The 14,278-nt window shown below is 43.9% G+C and overlaps 1 protein-coding gene across 4 annotated transcripts in view; it reads right to left on the bottom strand.

Moving 5' to 3' along the window:
• The window catches only part of TMEM144 (transmembrane protein 144), a 188,176-nt gene extending 179,698 nt beyond the window's left edge, over nucleotides 1-8,478 (bottom strand). Inside the window, exon 1 of one of the 4 annotated variants that reach the window (XM_069243307.1) lies at nucleotides 8,310-8,478. In XM_069243307.1, the coding sequence (XP_069099408.1) occupies nucleotides 8,310-8,322 (13 nt within the window). In that variant the 5' untranslated portion in view covers nucleotides 8,323-8,478. Of the gene's footprint in view, nucleotides 1-6,346; nucleotides 6,455-8,309 lie in introns of those variants that run through there. The other 3 variants (XM_069243298.1, XM_069243280.1, XM_069243290.1) reach the window with 3 other exon arrangements.
• Nucleotides 8,479-14,278: the final 5,800 nt, after the last annotated feature.

The raw sequence follows: 14,278 nt of genomic DNA, 5'->3' as shown, positions 1-14,278 counted from the left end.
TCCCAAGTTACAGGTAGAAGATTTTATGAAGGATGCAGACCCCATCGGGAGCAGCATCCTTACTGTTCAGCCCAGACATTCCAACTGACACTCACTTAAACCATGCACACAGCAACATTCCACCAATTCACAGTCACACTGTCTGAGCAGCAGGGGACATATAACTAGGCAGAAAATGCATTGCATAGAAATGAGGATACCAAACACCTCTCTTCTTTATGGAAACAATATAAAATAACAATGCAGGTAAGGAGGAATACTAAACCTCATAAAAAGAAGACAGATGATGGAAGTACAAATTTAATCGCACAATACATAAAATAAATGGAGCAGAGAAGGAAATAATGATAACGCAAGATCAGAAATAATAATCACATAGGCTAACAGGCCTAAATAGGAATACTAAGGACATGGGAACAACTCACAAGGGTGAACGACCCACCTCTCCCCCCTCAGTTGAAAATGAAATACTGAGGTGCAAAATTAGTGCCACCCCTAGCTAGAGACATAGACTCTATAATGTAGCACAAGGGTGCAATACATGTGCCCCAACGGGTGCAATACACGTGTCCCATCGGTCAACCACATAGGTAGATACGATAAAGTGCAAAAACATATGCCCCTTCAGGTAAGACATACATGCTCCCAAGAAAAGGTTTGAGATCTAAGAAAGTGCCCCCATCACCAGCAATAGTAAGTAGTAAAAATTTAAGTATTGTTTGGTTTGCAACTAACAAGCCCATCACAGAGCAATGTCTGGGTGCAAATACTATGCCCCCACACACGTAACAGAAAATATGGTATGGGCGCAACGCATGTGCCACATCGCTAGCAACAATAAGTAATGTCTGGGTGCAAATACTATGCCCCCACACACGCAACAGAAAATATGATATGGGTGCAACACACGTGCCCCATCACCAGCAACAGCAAGTAATGTCTGGTGCAACCCAGTACAATTAAAAGCAAATATGGTTTGGGTTGCAGGATCCTTGTCCCACCACCGGAAACTCTAAGATCAAGTACAATTGAGAAACGCATGGGCAAAAATCATAACCCACATTATAAATAACATTGGCATAAGGTGCAACACTTACATTGCCTAACACATAAACGGCACACAGGGGGTTCCTCCTTAGAGTACAGAGTTGCCAAGTAAAAATGGTAAACTCAGACCACAGCTAAATAAAAGTATCAGACACAAAATCAGTAAATGCAATACACAGTAAATGCAGACCAGCATAGGTCACACAAAAAGATAAAAAATTAAGCACAATATAAACCAACAGGTAGAAAATAAAGAACCATATCCAGAAATAATAATAAAAGTTCCTGATGAACGATCTCTTACCCGAAATTGTTTTGAAATGCTAGATACCCAGAGACACCTCACAGGATCAGAGAACAACAGGAATAATAAAGCTCCTTTAGTACTATAGAGAGTGATAGTCCCTTGTTGATGTTGCGAACACTAGAGAAAATTGTCCTACTTCACTTTCAGTGATATGTTGTGGAGCTACTGGTCCTTTATTATTGTTGATGAGCACAGAACAGCAAGAGATGAAGCAAACGAAGAAGTATGAGTCTGAACAGGGTGGGTAGGCAGAAAGCGTGGCCTTGCACAGGGAGGAATTTAGAGGTCTCTGTAAATAACCAATTTCGATGGAATAGGATGCATTTATAGACTCCCTCAAAGCACAAGACACAAACCCTGAATCAGACAGTTAGATTCACTAAAAACCTATCATGAGCAATGACCAACCCACTTTCCCACCCTCTGCTGTTACTCATATATTCTGCTTCACTTTTCCCCCATCACACCCCTGGCTAGACACAAGTTATTAGATACCTTCCTACTAAGTGACAAGTTAGGGTGTCGGGTGGGAAGGGGGTCTGGGATGTTTGAACGTACAAAATACCAAGATGCATGTTGCACTTCTTATTGAATAATGCTCATTCCAAATGGCTGCAAAGAGGTTATTATTCATAAAGAGTAATTGATAATGTTTCTATTATGTAATGTAGTGGCATTTCCATGCATGTACAACACCTAATAAAGTTTGTGTTAAAAAAAAGACGTATTCATGCAATCTATGGCTCACTGCTGATCCACATTTCAAAACAGTAAACTGAAGAGTCTCACAAGGCTCATTTTTAAGTCGATGCTTTGTAATGCTTATGTAACTGACCTGTCTGAATCTCAGTGTCTTTAGTTCTATTCTTAGGCAGATGATACCCACATTATTCTGTGACTGGAAGGAGAGTGCAAACTTCTCTAGGAAAAGTTTAAAAGCTGTTTGCGATCAGTGGCCAGCTAACTGAAATTAAACTCTCTCAATGTTAAAACAGACAATACTGAACTTTTGGGTTTTTGGCAAATCTTCCATCGGGACCTCCAACGGGTGGCCTGGGTCCTTAGGGGCTTGTCCCACACCATCCTCAAATGCTTGTAATCTACGAATATTTTTTATTACCTATCACTTGAAGTCTGCAACAAAAAATGAACACCCACTTGTTTCTTCGTGACTGATTATTGTGGATAGTAGAAAGTAGAACAAAGGTCTATTAGGGATCCAAAATAAATGAATGAAGCCAGCTTAAAAGGAGTTCATTTAAAGGGCTAAATACTGGCACGTTATTGGCTCAATAGTGGCAAATCACCTTATGACAACTAATAGCCTAACAAGCAAAACAGCAAAGTCGAAATTGCAGTTTGGTGTATGGTACACAAAAGCATACAGTAAAAAAAGCATTGCATAGTTGCGGTACATGAATCAAACTTCACCCAGCAAAGACACATAATGATCATCATTTTGATCCACATAACAGACAGCTATCTTCTGCCCAAGATAATCCTTATCACTAACCAGGAAAATGTCTCAAACACACTCTAATGTACAATCAGGTGCAAACTACCTGAACGGTGCAAAGGCATTTTGACCTCCCAAAATGTCACAATGTTCAGGTCTCCATGTATGTGCATGAGGTTTCTGGGTGGTTGGAGCAGGTGAAAGCTCCTTGAGGAAGAAGGGCCCTCTGGATGCACTCTTATAAGGTAGTGTTTTTAATACAGCAAGGAAATGCCTAATTATTGGGCGTGAGGATGCAATGCACGTTGGAAATATTGTAAGTTAACAGGTCCTATCACTATTCCAAATCGAAAATTGCAGCGCTCCTGCACAAAATTTGTATAAGCAAAATATAGCCTAGGACAAGTGGGGAAGTTACAGGGTTATTATTCCTGCCCCTGTGCAGGCCCGAGGCTCCCCGTTGGTATTAATGGAATAACTTTAAAAACGTGCTTGTGTTAGAACGGGATGCTACGCCCTGAGGTGGTACACCTCAAACAAAAGTGGCAGCCTCCCCAATGCTTGATGAAGGTGACGGAAACCGATCTTCCTCTCCTCCGGATGAAACATGAAAGAAAGTTGAATCTGGCTCGCCCAGTGGACTTGCAAAATCCACCAATGGCAGCTGAGGAGATTCGGACTCTTCAGCTTATGGGAAAGTTTTTATACGGACTTAGTAACATAATAAACAACCAGGATCTCTACTGGGCGAACCAGCTAAAGAAGGAATCACTATATGCTGCTGACTGGGAAGTAGTGTGCACCTAACTGTTCTAAACCACTCAGAATGAATAAAACCCTCACACGCAGCGATTATGGAAACAGGCAAACATGAAACAATCAGAGAATCACCAGTTGCACACACAGAAGTTATATGTCTTACATTTCCAGTAGTGCAATGGGCAAGATAAAGGAGCTCCTCTCGAAAGCAGGGCAGCAGGAGCCTGCAAAACGATTCCATGTTGTAATGCTCTTTCGTTCCCTCCTCGCTCTATCACCTTTACAAATAGGTGACAAAATAGGCTATCATACCTAGCCTATGAAAACTACTTTCTACAGAAGTTGTAACTGAGCAAGCCTACGGCTCATCAGAACCATTGTGATTACAGTCACAAAGCTAACAAAAAACTCAAGAGAAAACCGCACCAAGCACAACAGCACTCCCTCTCAGGCCTAAAGACTTAAATTCTCCTCATTTCATTGCCATATGCAATGGCACAATTATCCTGACATAAATATTAAATAACCTCACTGTCACACTTGCAGTACCCTTCTTTTCGATAAGTTATATCCTGTCTCTGGTGAAAAATACGGAGGTGCCTGCCCCTGAATAAATGACGTATTACTCTCTTGAATTAAATTACCTAACACCCCATGGCAAATTTCACAGTAACCGACATGCACCTAAATCAAACCAGCCTTGTCAATAAGTCTCGTTGTTTGGAGTATCAGATAAATGAGAAAACAATGGATTTACTTGTGAATACTCACAGGTGAAAAAATGAGATTGTGAATTAAACATTACTAAGGTCTGAGGAAGAGTTTGCGGTTTTCAGAGCGTCACCAACACTTATTTTCTTCCCTTCACCACTACTATCCTCTTCAGTCTCTCAGTCACATACTTATGCCCTTTTATACCCACATCTTTCTAGGGTTCTTCATCTGCATAACTCACATGTCAGCTCTCATTTGAAGCACTCCTTTTTCACTCTTCTACATGTACTTCGTTGTGTCTCCATCCCTTCACCATGGTACACACACACACATTACTCTCACTTCCCTGCAAGCACTGCACTTTATTATACTATCGCCCTGTCAATATTTTGACAACTGTGAAAATCCTCCAAACACTTTTGCACAGAATCAGAATAGGCCTGCATGACCATTGCTCCGTGCAATTTGTAGAGGGGACGAGGACAGGGTAAGCATGTATTCTGAACATCTTTATGACCCACTGACAGATACTGTGTGAAAATGGTACTGCCTTCACCTCAGCTTCAGAGCTCTCAATCTTGGCTTGTTGTAAACAATCACCCACAACCTTAACTTACAAAGACAACTAGAAGCGACTGAGGTTGCAGTATGTGCGATACAAGAGGCTAAAAAACAACAGAAAAAAGCAAGCAGCATGAAAGATCAAGTAAAAAGTGAAATGTAAACAGAGGCTAAGTTGTTGACATATATTTCCTTAAAGTTTGTACATTGTTTACCAATCAATCAATGTTTTTGCCTTTAAAGTTAATAAAACATTAACTTTACAGGCAAAATGTAAAGTAATATAGGGCCGAATAGGGACCAATTTCAATTTACGTTTTTACTGGAGGGTCTGCAACCTGGAGGGACTCTACCCACCTAAAGCCCTTGCTTTTGTGGAATTAAGTCCAAACATAAATTACAGCATACAGGAAGGTATTAGAGGTGGTATGAACCGCTGACAGGCCAACATGGATTGGTGATACCCACTAGTACATGTATTTTAATTAAGATAGTGACAAAATAGTTATGAAACATTAAGCGTAAATAGGATTGTAATAAACCTTTTTCCTCTCTCACACCACTTGGATGGCCACTAAGTTTTCAGTATCATTTTACACAGTAGAAGGTACTTCTCATGGGACAGGACTTTGGGGGTTATTACAACTTTGGAGGAGGTGTTAATCCGTCCCAAAAGTGACGGTAAAGTGACGGATATACCACCAGCCGTATTACGAGTTCCATAGGATATAATGGACTCGTAATACGGCTGGTGGTGTATCCGTCACTTTACCGTCACTTTTAGGACGGATTAACACCTCCTCCAAAGTTGTAATAACCCCCTTAGTTCTCTTTGTTCTATTCAGTTCAAATTGTTTCATATTGACAGCTGTACACCAGTGACATTCAATGGTACGTCCAATTCATTATGTCTAATGAACTCAACGGTTTCCGATAGACATGCACCTGAAGGTAGAGAACAATAATGCCTTCGAGTATCAGAGATCGTGTGAAAATAATATTTGATTTAACGTGTCTCTATTTGGTACTGCTTTTAAAGCGTATTAATTTGATCCAAATACAACATGGAAAATAATATTTGAAAATGCACGGGTTGAAACTAGTTTAATCACGCCTCCCACCGTACCATATTAAAAGGCATGGTCACACAGTCTACCCCAAATTGACCCTCTTTCGAACTTTAAAATGGTAGCAGTTTGGAAATGTCTCCGTGTTAAAATATGACAATTAACTTGGAATATGTTTTGTATAGGGTTTATCAAAGCCTTGGGTACTCAAGAGTGAGGTTTCTGAATCTTATTGTAGGTCACTGTCGAACAATTTCTGCTCTTTCACTCAAGCGGAGATTTAATACGAGCTACTAATGTCTCATTTTCTGTTTGAGAGTTACTCTTCCTCTAAAGTAAACCACATATTTACTGTCTTCCTCTTGAAGCGGTTTGTTTAATATATGCAACTAAAATTCAGTAAACGGGTCATGAATTTAGATTCATTATAGTTACCGACTGCCGCTTGTTTACTCACGTCTGCTCTGCCGGCATTTGCTTCCTTGACTCAGACTGCGCTGCCTACGGCTGCTGCTTTTGTTATTGCAGCTCTTAGTTATGACTTCCGGGTCAGGTGACTGCCGGCAGAGTCAGCATAAAACAGAAGAATCTCGTGACTGATTCACTTATGAAGTCACGGGACAGTGTCCATGTGAACGGCATTCTGATAAATTGAAATCGTAGTATGAAAAATAAGCGAAGGTGTTATATTTGAATTAGTTGATGACATGTAATGTCCTGGCATAGTGCATCATAGGAATCTCGATGTATATATTTTCATAATAATTATAGCTTTGCACTTTGCCATATTGCACAACACCGGGATGGAATGCCATCTGTTGCCTGTTCGCTGAGTGGTGAGGAGGAGGCGAACACTTCTATTAAATATGTGTACTGAAAGTAACAGGTAGTTTTTCTAAAACTAGACATTCCTTATCCATCTACAGCAGCTGACGAAATCACACTTGGTCGTAATAATGTGTTGTGAGCAGTTTATTCGCGGCTACGAGGACCACTGTAACTAGACTTGTGTTTTTTTTAAGTTCACCGAACAGCTCGCATAAGCTGTGTAGCTTCCCGTTTTAATGCATACCACGTGACCCTTAATCACTCATCAGCGTCTGCAGACTGGAAGGTGACTGCATATGTCAGTAGACGACGGATCGCTGACGACATCAGAACAGACAGAAAATAATGCGTACCTGTCAGAAACAAACGACAGATCTAAATGTGTTCACTATGGAGAAATACACATCAATCTTATTCATCCAATGGTCTCGGTATGTTTTTCCTCGATCTTATGTTAGTAACCCGACCCCACTTGTCTTCATTCTTCATTTGATGACAAAATACCTCTTTAGATTATTTTGATAGCCATTAGCAAGAAAGAAGTAACCCCCCAAGAGTCAGTCCTGCCCAGTACCACTCATTAGGCGCAAGTCTAACGCATTTCAGTGTGGTGGTCCGCATCACCGCACTGTAATGGAAAATCATGCATTATTAGCGCCTCCTCAGCTGTCAAGCAGAGTACTATAATGCACGGATCAACTGAGCTACAATGCAGTGTGGCTGAGCGTGCTCTGCCTGCTCCCTGGCAGGATAAGGGTGGGACTGCTGGGTCAGCTAGATCTGCTCGCAGTCGAGTACTGCTAGCTACAATGTATCTAAGTTAACAAACACAGACTTCTGGCACCCCCTGTCGGCCCGGCTGACACACGCGCATAATTTAACTGACATACTTACAGTCAGTGAGAGTCTAATGGCCAGACAGTTTAGTAAGAAGTATTCTGAATTACACAGTTTAATATGGTATGGGTACGAGTGCCTGCAGTCCTGCCTGCAGTGTCGCCCGTGGTGTGAACGCCGGTGGCATTTTACGTTTTAGCGTTTGGAGGCATGATTACGTTTGTGTGTGGCACCGTGGAGCAGCTGACTCCTCTCTCTGAGTCTGAGTCCTCCGACCTCACTGAGACATGGAAGTGTGCGCCGCTAATTTAATTTATGACATATTTGTAGTATATAGCGGTGTGACTCACGCACCTGTATGCTCGCACAGGCCTTACATTTGAATACATACAACACTTGAACATCAATAGAATATCAACATGCTGTGGTGTGACTCGGGCTCACGACCATACAGGCGCGTGAGTCACACCGCTATATGCAACAAATATGTGTCGTAAGTTAAATTAGCGCCGCACACTTCCATGGCTCAGTGAAGCATTTAATATAATGTGTCATAAGTTGCGGCACGCACATCCATGGTTCAGTAAGTGGCAGAGGGAGAGTCACATAACTTGTACTTAACATTCAAGCAATTTACATGATCATGGCAGTGCACACACAGGAAGTCAATTGTGTTTACTTTTAATTTGTGCATCGTGCAGTTTGGTTTAGAATACCGACAGCAGCTACTTACTGATGATTTGCATGATTGATGATTGATCCTCTGCACCCGGAGGGCCCGGCTGCTGGCGCCCCTCCTGCAGCGGTGATGCACCGAGCCTGCCTCAGGGTGACTCTGACCTGAGAAAGCACTAGCGGCTGTGGCGGCCTGCTACGGTCCCGGTCGAGTCTCTCATGGGCTCTAGGCTGGCAGGATCCATTGGCTTCAAACTTCTTAGCGGCAATGTGAGCAGCTCAGCCTTGGTTTTTCCCTGCACAGCCGGCCACCCAGCATAGTAGAAATCACAGGTGAGAATGCGCCAGGAGGGTCGTGGGAAATTATTTCCTGCAACGAATTGATCCGACCTCATCCCCACCATTGACGCCTCAGGGCTCTGTGGTAAGTAAATGTGGAGCCGGTTAAATGAGTACAAAAACTTCATTCATGGAGAATGTCACCCGGTAGTGACCGGCTGGCTCAGATACCGGGTGAAACAACCTCATTTCAGCTAGAATCTTCGCCTGCCGTTCACTGCCGCACCAGGCCTTACCTTTGATCACATCACGTACACCTTTGAACATCAATAGAATATCAACATGCCGAGGTGTGACTCGGGTCACAAGTGCCGCAACTTATGACACATATTGTTAAAAGTAAACACTTCTGTGAGAGTCAGGAGGCCACAGATTTATTTCAACAGTGTCTTCTAATTTTGAAATAACCTAAGTGCGCAGTTTTAAGATCTTTTTAGAGTTTCGAGTTTCTCAAATGGGTGTAATTTCTGATATTTATATGTTCCGTCGTTTTCATTGCTTGATTTTGTTCGTGAGGAAGTGTCACTCATAGTTACAATGAAATTATGAAAATGTCACACATAGCATCCTAAATCCTTGGCAGCTATGAAAGATGTGTCAACAGATGTCAGGTATCAGCACATATGCTATGTTGCAAATGGGTTTCGCCCATTTAGTACACCAGGATTTTTTGATTTGGATCACCCAGTTTTTGGACCTCTGTTGTATCTCACTACCTTAGTCTCACTCCCAGTCATGTCATGGTAAACTGGAATGACTATATTTACCACCAGTGTCTGCCTTTTAAGTTAAGGTTGCTACAGTGAGGTTAGGGTAAAGAACAGTGGGCTGGTTACAAGTGAACGTGTGTACCTATGTGTGTGTATGCACAGGTGCAGGCTGCACATTAGAGACTACAGTTATGCACACCCTAGCCTGTGGTAGTTTCAAACTGCAAATTTGACCTGCCAAAATACCACTTTTGACAGGGCTAAAAAAAATCACCTTTATGTATGCCTAATGCCCATAAAAGCAGAGTGCAGATTTTTAAATGTAGGGCCTTTTAAAATATATTTGAACATTTCCTTACAGTGAATTATCCCCCAAAATGTTTCACACAGTAGCCAGGCTGGCTGCTGCCATAGGGAATAATTGGGCTACATTGTAACATGTATTAAATGCTAAATTTGAATTGATAGATATCCACAAAAGGGTAATGCCCAAATAACTCCCCAGTTCATGGGCTACACATATCAGAACAATGCAAAGTGGAGATATAGGGGATAAATAAGCAACATTAGTGTTAGAAATGGCCCTTTTTTGCAGGGTCATCCTTACATTTTTGCCTTATTCCTCCTATTTTTTTCTGATCTGTTTTTGCCGGTTTATTGTCTCTGTGCACTTTACCACTGCTGATCAGTGCTAAAGTACAAGTGCTCCCTATGTAAATTGTATTGGTGATTGATTTATTATGATTGGCATATTTGATTTAGTAGTAAGTCCCTAATAAAGTGCACTAGAGGTGCCCAGGGTCTGTAAATCAAATGCTGCTAGTGGCCTATCTCTCTCACAGGTTAACATGGGGGCTGCCCTTAAATATTCTTAAAGTGCAGTTTCCCTTTCAGAGCAGATAGAATTCTGGAGTTTGGGGTCTCCGAACTCACAATTTAAAAAAATTTTTTTTTTTAGATTGTCAGTTTGAAAATGCCACTTTTAGAAAGTGGGCATTTTCTTGCTTAATCCATTCTGTGCCTCTGCCTGCTTGTGTATTCCACGTCTAGGCGAGACTGGCAGTTGGACTGTTGTGAATTCCCTCTAGACAGTGACACAAAGGGGGGCTGGGATGTAGCCTGCATACCCTGATAGGCCATCTGGGCTAGAGTGGAGGGAGAAGTGGTCACTTACACCTGAAAGGGCTGTGCCTGCCCTCACACAATGCAGTCTATGACCCCCTGGAGTGTGTCTGGGGCCAGACCTGGGCGTGGCAGGATCTTGTGAACAATAGATACTTTCCTTTGAAGTACCCCTACTTCAAAGGCAGAAAGGAATATTGTAGGAGGCTGGCCTGGCTTGTAGTGGGTGCCAGGCCCAGTTATCCTTAATTAGTGTAGAAGATGTGTTTCTAGCAGCTTAGGCTGATAGAAGGTAGCTATGGCAAAGCAGCATAGACTGAACTAGGAGACATGCAAAGCTCCTACTATACCACTTATATCATATTCACAATATCATAAGAAAACACAATACGAGAGTTACTAAAAATAAAGGCACTTTATTTTTATGACAATATGCCAAAAGTATCTCAGTGAGTACCCTCAGTAAGAAGGTAAGTAATATACACAAGTTATATGTACACTGTTAGAAATGGGGTTTTTGGTTGGCAGTCAGGTTACCCCCTGTCCAAGCAAAAGCCCTCACTCTAGTCAGGGTAAGTCACACACAATCCAAGATTATCCTGTGCCCACCCTCTGGTAGCTTGGCACGAGCAGTCAGGCTTAACTTAGAAGGCAATGTCTAAAGTATTTGTGCAATAAATCATACAATACCACCATATAGCACCACAAAAATACACCACACAGTGTTTAGAAAAATATATAATATTTATCAGGATAATTGTAGGTCAAAACGAATAAAGTTGCAATGTGAATTTGTAGAGATATCACTGAAAAGTGACATAAAATGTCTTAAGTCTTTAAAAAGCAAACAAAGTCTCTTTCAAGCACAAAGTACCTGGTTTGGGGTGGAAAATCTCCTCAGAGGGCCACAGAAGAAGAGATACGTGGAAAAAGGGTGCGTGCGTCAAATTTCTCCCCAGCACACACGGACTCGCGTCGTTATTTTTCACGCGGGGAAGTTGTGCGTCATTTTCCGGCGCGCGGACAGTCTCTTTCTGTGGATCGCGGGGATTACCAGATGTCCCGGGTCTGTGCGTGGCTGACCTGGATTTTCCTGCTCGTTTTCCGGCTGCGCGTCGTTCTGCGGGGCTGCGCGTCGAAATTTCGATCTCATGGCAGGCATCGCGCTGATTTCTCCTCTGGAGGTCGGGCGGCGTTGTCCTTGCGAAGCCGTGCGTCGAAGTTCCGGTCGTCCCGAAGGCGTCGCGTCGATCAGCATCGGTGTGTGGCGTTTTTCTCGCTGCGGAACAAGCTGTGCGTCGAAAATTTCGGCGCACGGAGCGTCCAGGTGAAAAAGATAAGTCTTTTTGGTCCTGAGACTTCAGGGAACAGGAGGCAAGCTCTATCCAAGCCCTTGGAGAGCACTTTCACAGCCAGACAAGAGTTCAGCAAGGCAGCAGCCCAACAGCAAGGCAGCAGTCCTTTGTAGAAAGCAGACAGGTGAGTCCTTTGAGCAGCCAGGCAGTTCTTCTTGGCAGGATGTAGTTTCTGGTTCAGGTTTCTTCTCCAGCAAGTGTCTGATGAGGTAGGGCAGAGGCCCTGTTTTATACCCAAATGTGCCTTTGAAGTGGGGGAGACTTCAAAGAGTGGCTAAGAAGTGCACCAGGTCCCCTTTCAGTTCAATCCTGTCTGCCAGGGTCCCAGTAGGGTGTGTGGCAGTACTTTGTGTGAGAGCAGGCCCTCCACCCTCCCAGCCCAGGAAGACCCATTCAAAATGCAGATGTATGCAAGTGAGGCTGAGTACCCTGTGTTTGGGGTGTGTCTGAGTGAATGCACAAGGAGCTGTCAAGTAAGCCCAGCCAGACATGGATTGTAAGGCACGGAAAGATTTAAGTACAAAGAAATGCTCACTTTCTAAAAGTGGCATTTCTAGAATAGTAATATTAACTCCAACTTCACCAGTCAGCAGGATTTTATATTACCATTCTGGCCATACTAAATATGACCTTCTTACTCCTTTCAGATCAGCAGCTACCACTTCAATACTGTATGAGGGCAGCCCCAATGTTAGCCTATGAAGGGAGCAGGCCTCACAGTAGTGCAAAAACGAATTTAGGAGTTTTACACTACCAGGACATGTAAACTACACAGGTACCTGTCCTGCCTTTCACCCACACAGCACCCTGCTCTAGGGGTTACCTAGGGCACACATTAGAGGTGACTTACATGTGGAGAAAGGGGAGGTTTAGGCTTGGCAAGTAGTTTTAAATGCCAAGTCGAGGTGACAGTGAAACTGCACACACAGGCCTTGCAGTGGCAGGCCTGAGACAAGGAAAAGGGGCTACGTAAGTGGTTGGCACAACCAGTGCTGCAGGCCCACTAGTAGCATTTAATCTACAGGCCCTAGGCACAGAGAGTGCACATTACCAGGGACTTATAAGTAAATTAAATAGTCCAATCAGGTATGGTTCAAGGTTACCATGTTTTAAGGGAGAGAGCATATGCACTTTAGCACTGTTTAGCAGTGGTAAAGTGCGCAGAGTCTAAAAGCCAGCAAAAACAGTGTCCAAAAAGTGAAGGGAGGCAGGCAAAAAGCTAGGGGTGACCACCCTAAGGCTGTCAGGTCTAACATGTGTCCCCCCCAGCTGAAAGTGGGGAGAGCTACCCGACCTCCTGGGAGCTCTCATCGCTAAGGCGGAAGTATCTGGAGAGACCATCAGCATTGGCGAGGTCAACCCCGGGGCGATGTTCCACCGTAAAGCCCATCCCCTGCAGGGAAATGGACCACTTCAAGAGTTTTGGATTCTCACCCCTCATCTGCATGAGCCATCTGAGGGGCCTGTGGTCTGTCTGAACCCGGAAGTGAGTCCCAAACAGGTAGGGTCTTAGCTTCTTCAGTGCCCAGACCACAGCAAAAGTTTCTCTTTCAATAGCACTCCACCTCTGTTCCCGTGGTAATAGCCTTCTGCTAATGAAGACTACTGGTTGGTCTAGACCCTCCTCATTTAGCTGTGCTAGGACCGCCCCTATGCCATGCTCTGAATCGTCTGTCTGCACGATAAATTCCTGGGAGTAGTCAGGGGCCTTGAGCACGGGGGCCGTGCACATGGCTTCCTTCAGGGAGTCAAAGGCTTTCTGACTAGCCTCTGTCCAATTCACTAACCTAGGTTGTTTCTTGGAAGTGAGTTCTGTCAAGGGTGACACAATGGTACCATAGCCCTTGACAAATCTGCGGTAGTATCTGGTGAGGCCTAAAAAGGCTCTAACCTCAGTCTGAGTTCTAGGTGGTTGCCAGGCCTTGATAGTTTCAATCTTGGCCTGGAGTGGTTGCACCTTGCCACCACCCACTAGATGTCCCAAGTACACCACGGAACCCTGCCCAATCTTGCACTTACTAGCCTTGATGGTCAGGCCTGCCTGTTGCAGGGCCTGAAGCACCTCCTTGAGGTGGAGCAGGTGTTCCTCCCAGCTGGAACTGTAGACAGCTATGTCATCCAGGTAGGCTGCCCAGAAGGCATCCTTGCCAGCTAGGACCCCGTTAACCAACCGTTGGAAGGTAGCAGGGGCATTTTTCAATCCAAATGGCATCACCCGGAACTGGTAATGGCCATCAGGGGTTGAAAATGCGGATCTCTCTTTAGCCCCCTCATTCAGGGCGATCTGCCAGTACCCTGAAGTAAGATCAAACGCACTCAGGAACTTGGCAGCGCCCAGCCTGTCAACGAGCTCATCAGCTCCGGGGATGGGGTGAGCATCAGTCCGGGTGACTGAGTTGAGACCCCGGTAGTCCACACAGAACCGGAGTTCTGGCTTCGCACCTGGGGCAATAGCCTTAGGGACCAACACCACTGGGCTGGCCCAGGGACTACTGGATTTC

This window comes from Pleurodeles waltl, chromosome 1_2 (genome assembly GCF_031143425.1).
Source record: "Pleurodeles waltl isolate 20211129_DDA chromosome 1_2, aPleWal1.hap1.20221129, whole genome shotgun sequence".
NCBI lineage: Eukaryota > Metazoa > Chordata > Amphibia > Caudata > Salamandridae > Pleurodeles > Pleurodeles waltl.
The sequence above is the reverse complement of the archived record's forward strand: the minus strand, read 5'-3'. Positions and strand labels throughout refer to the sequence as shown.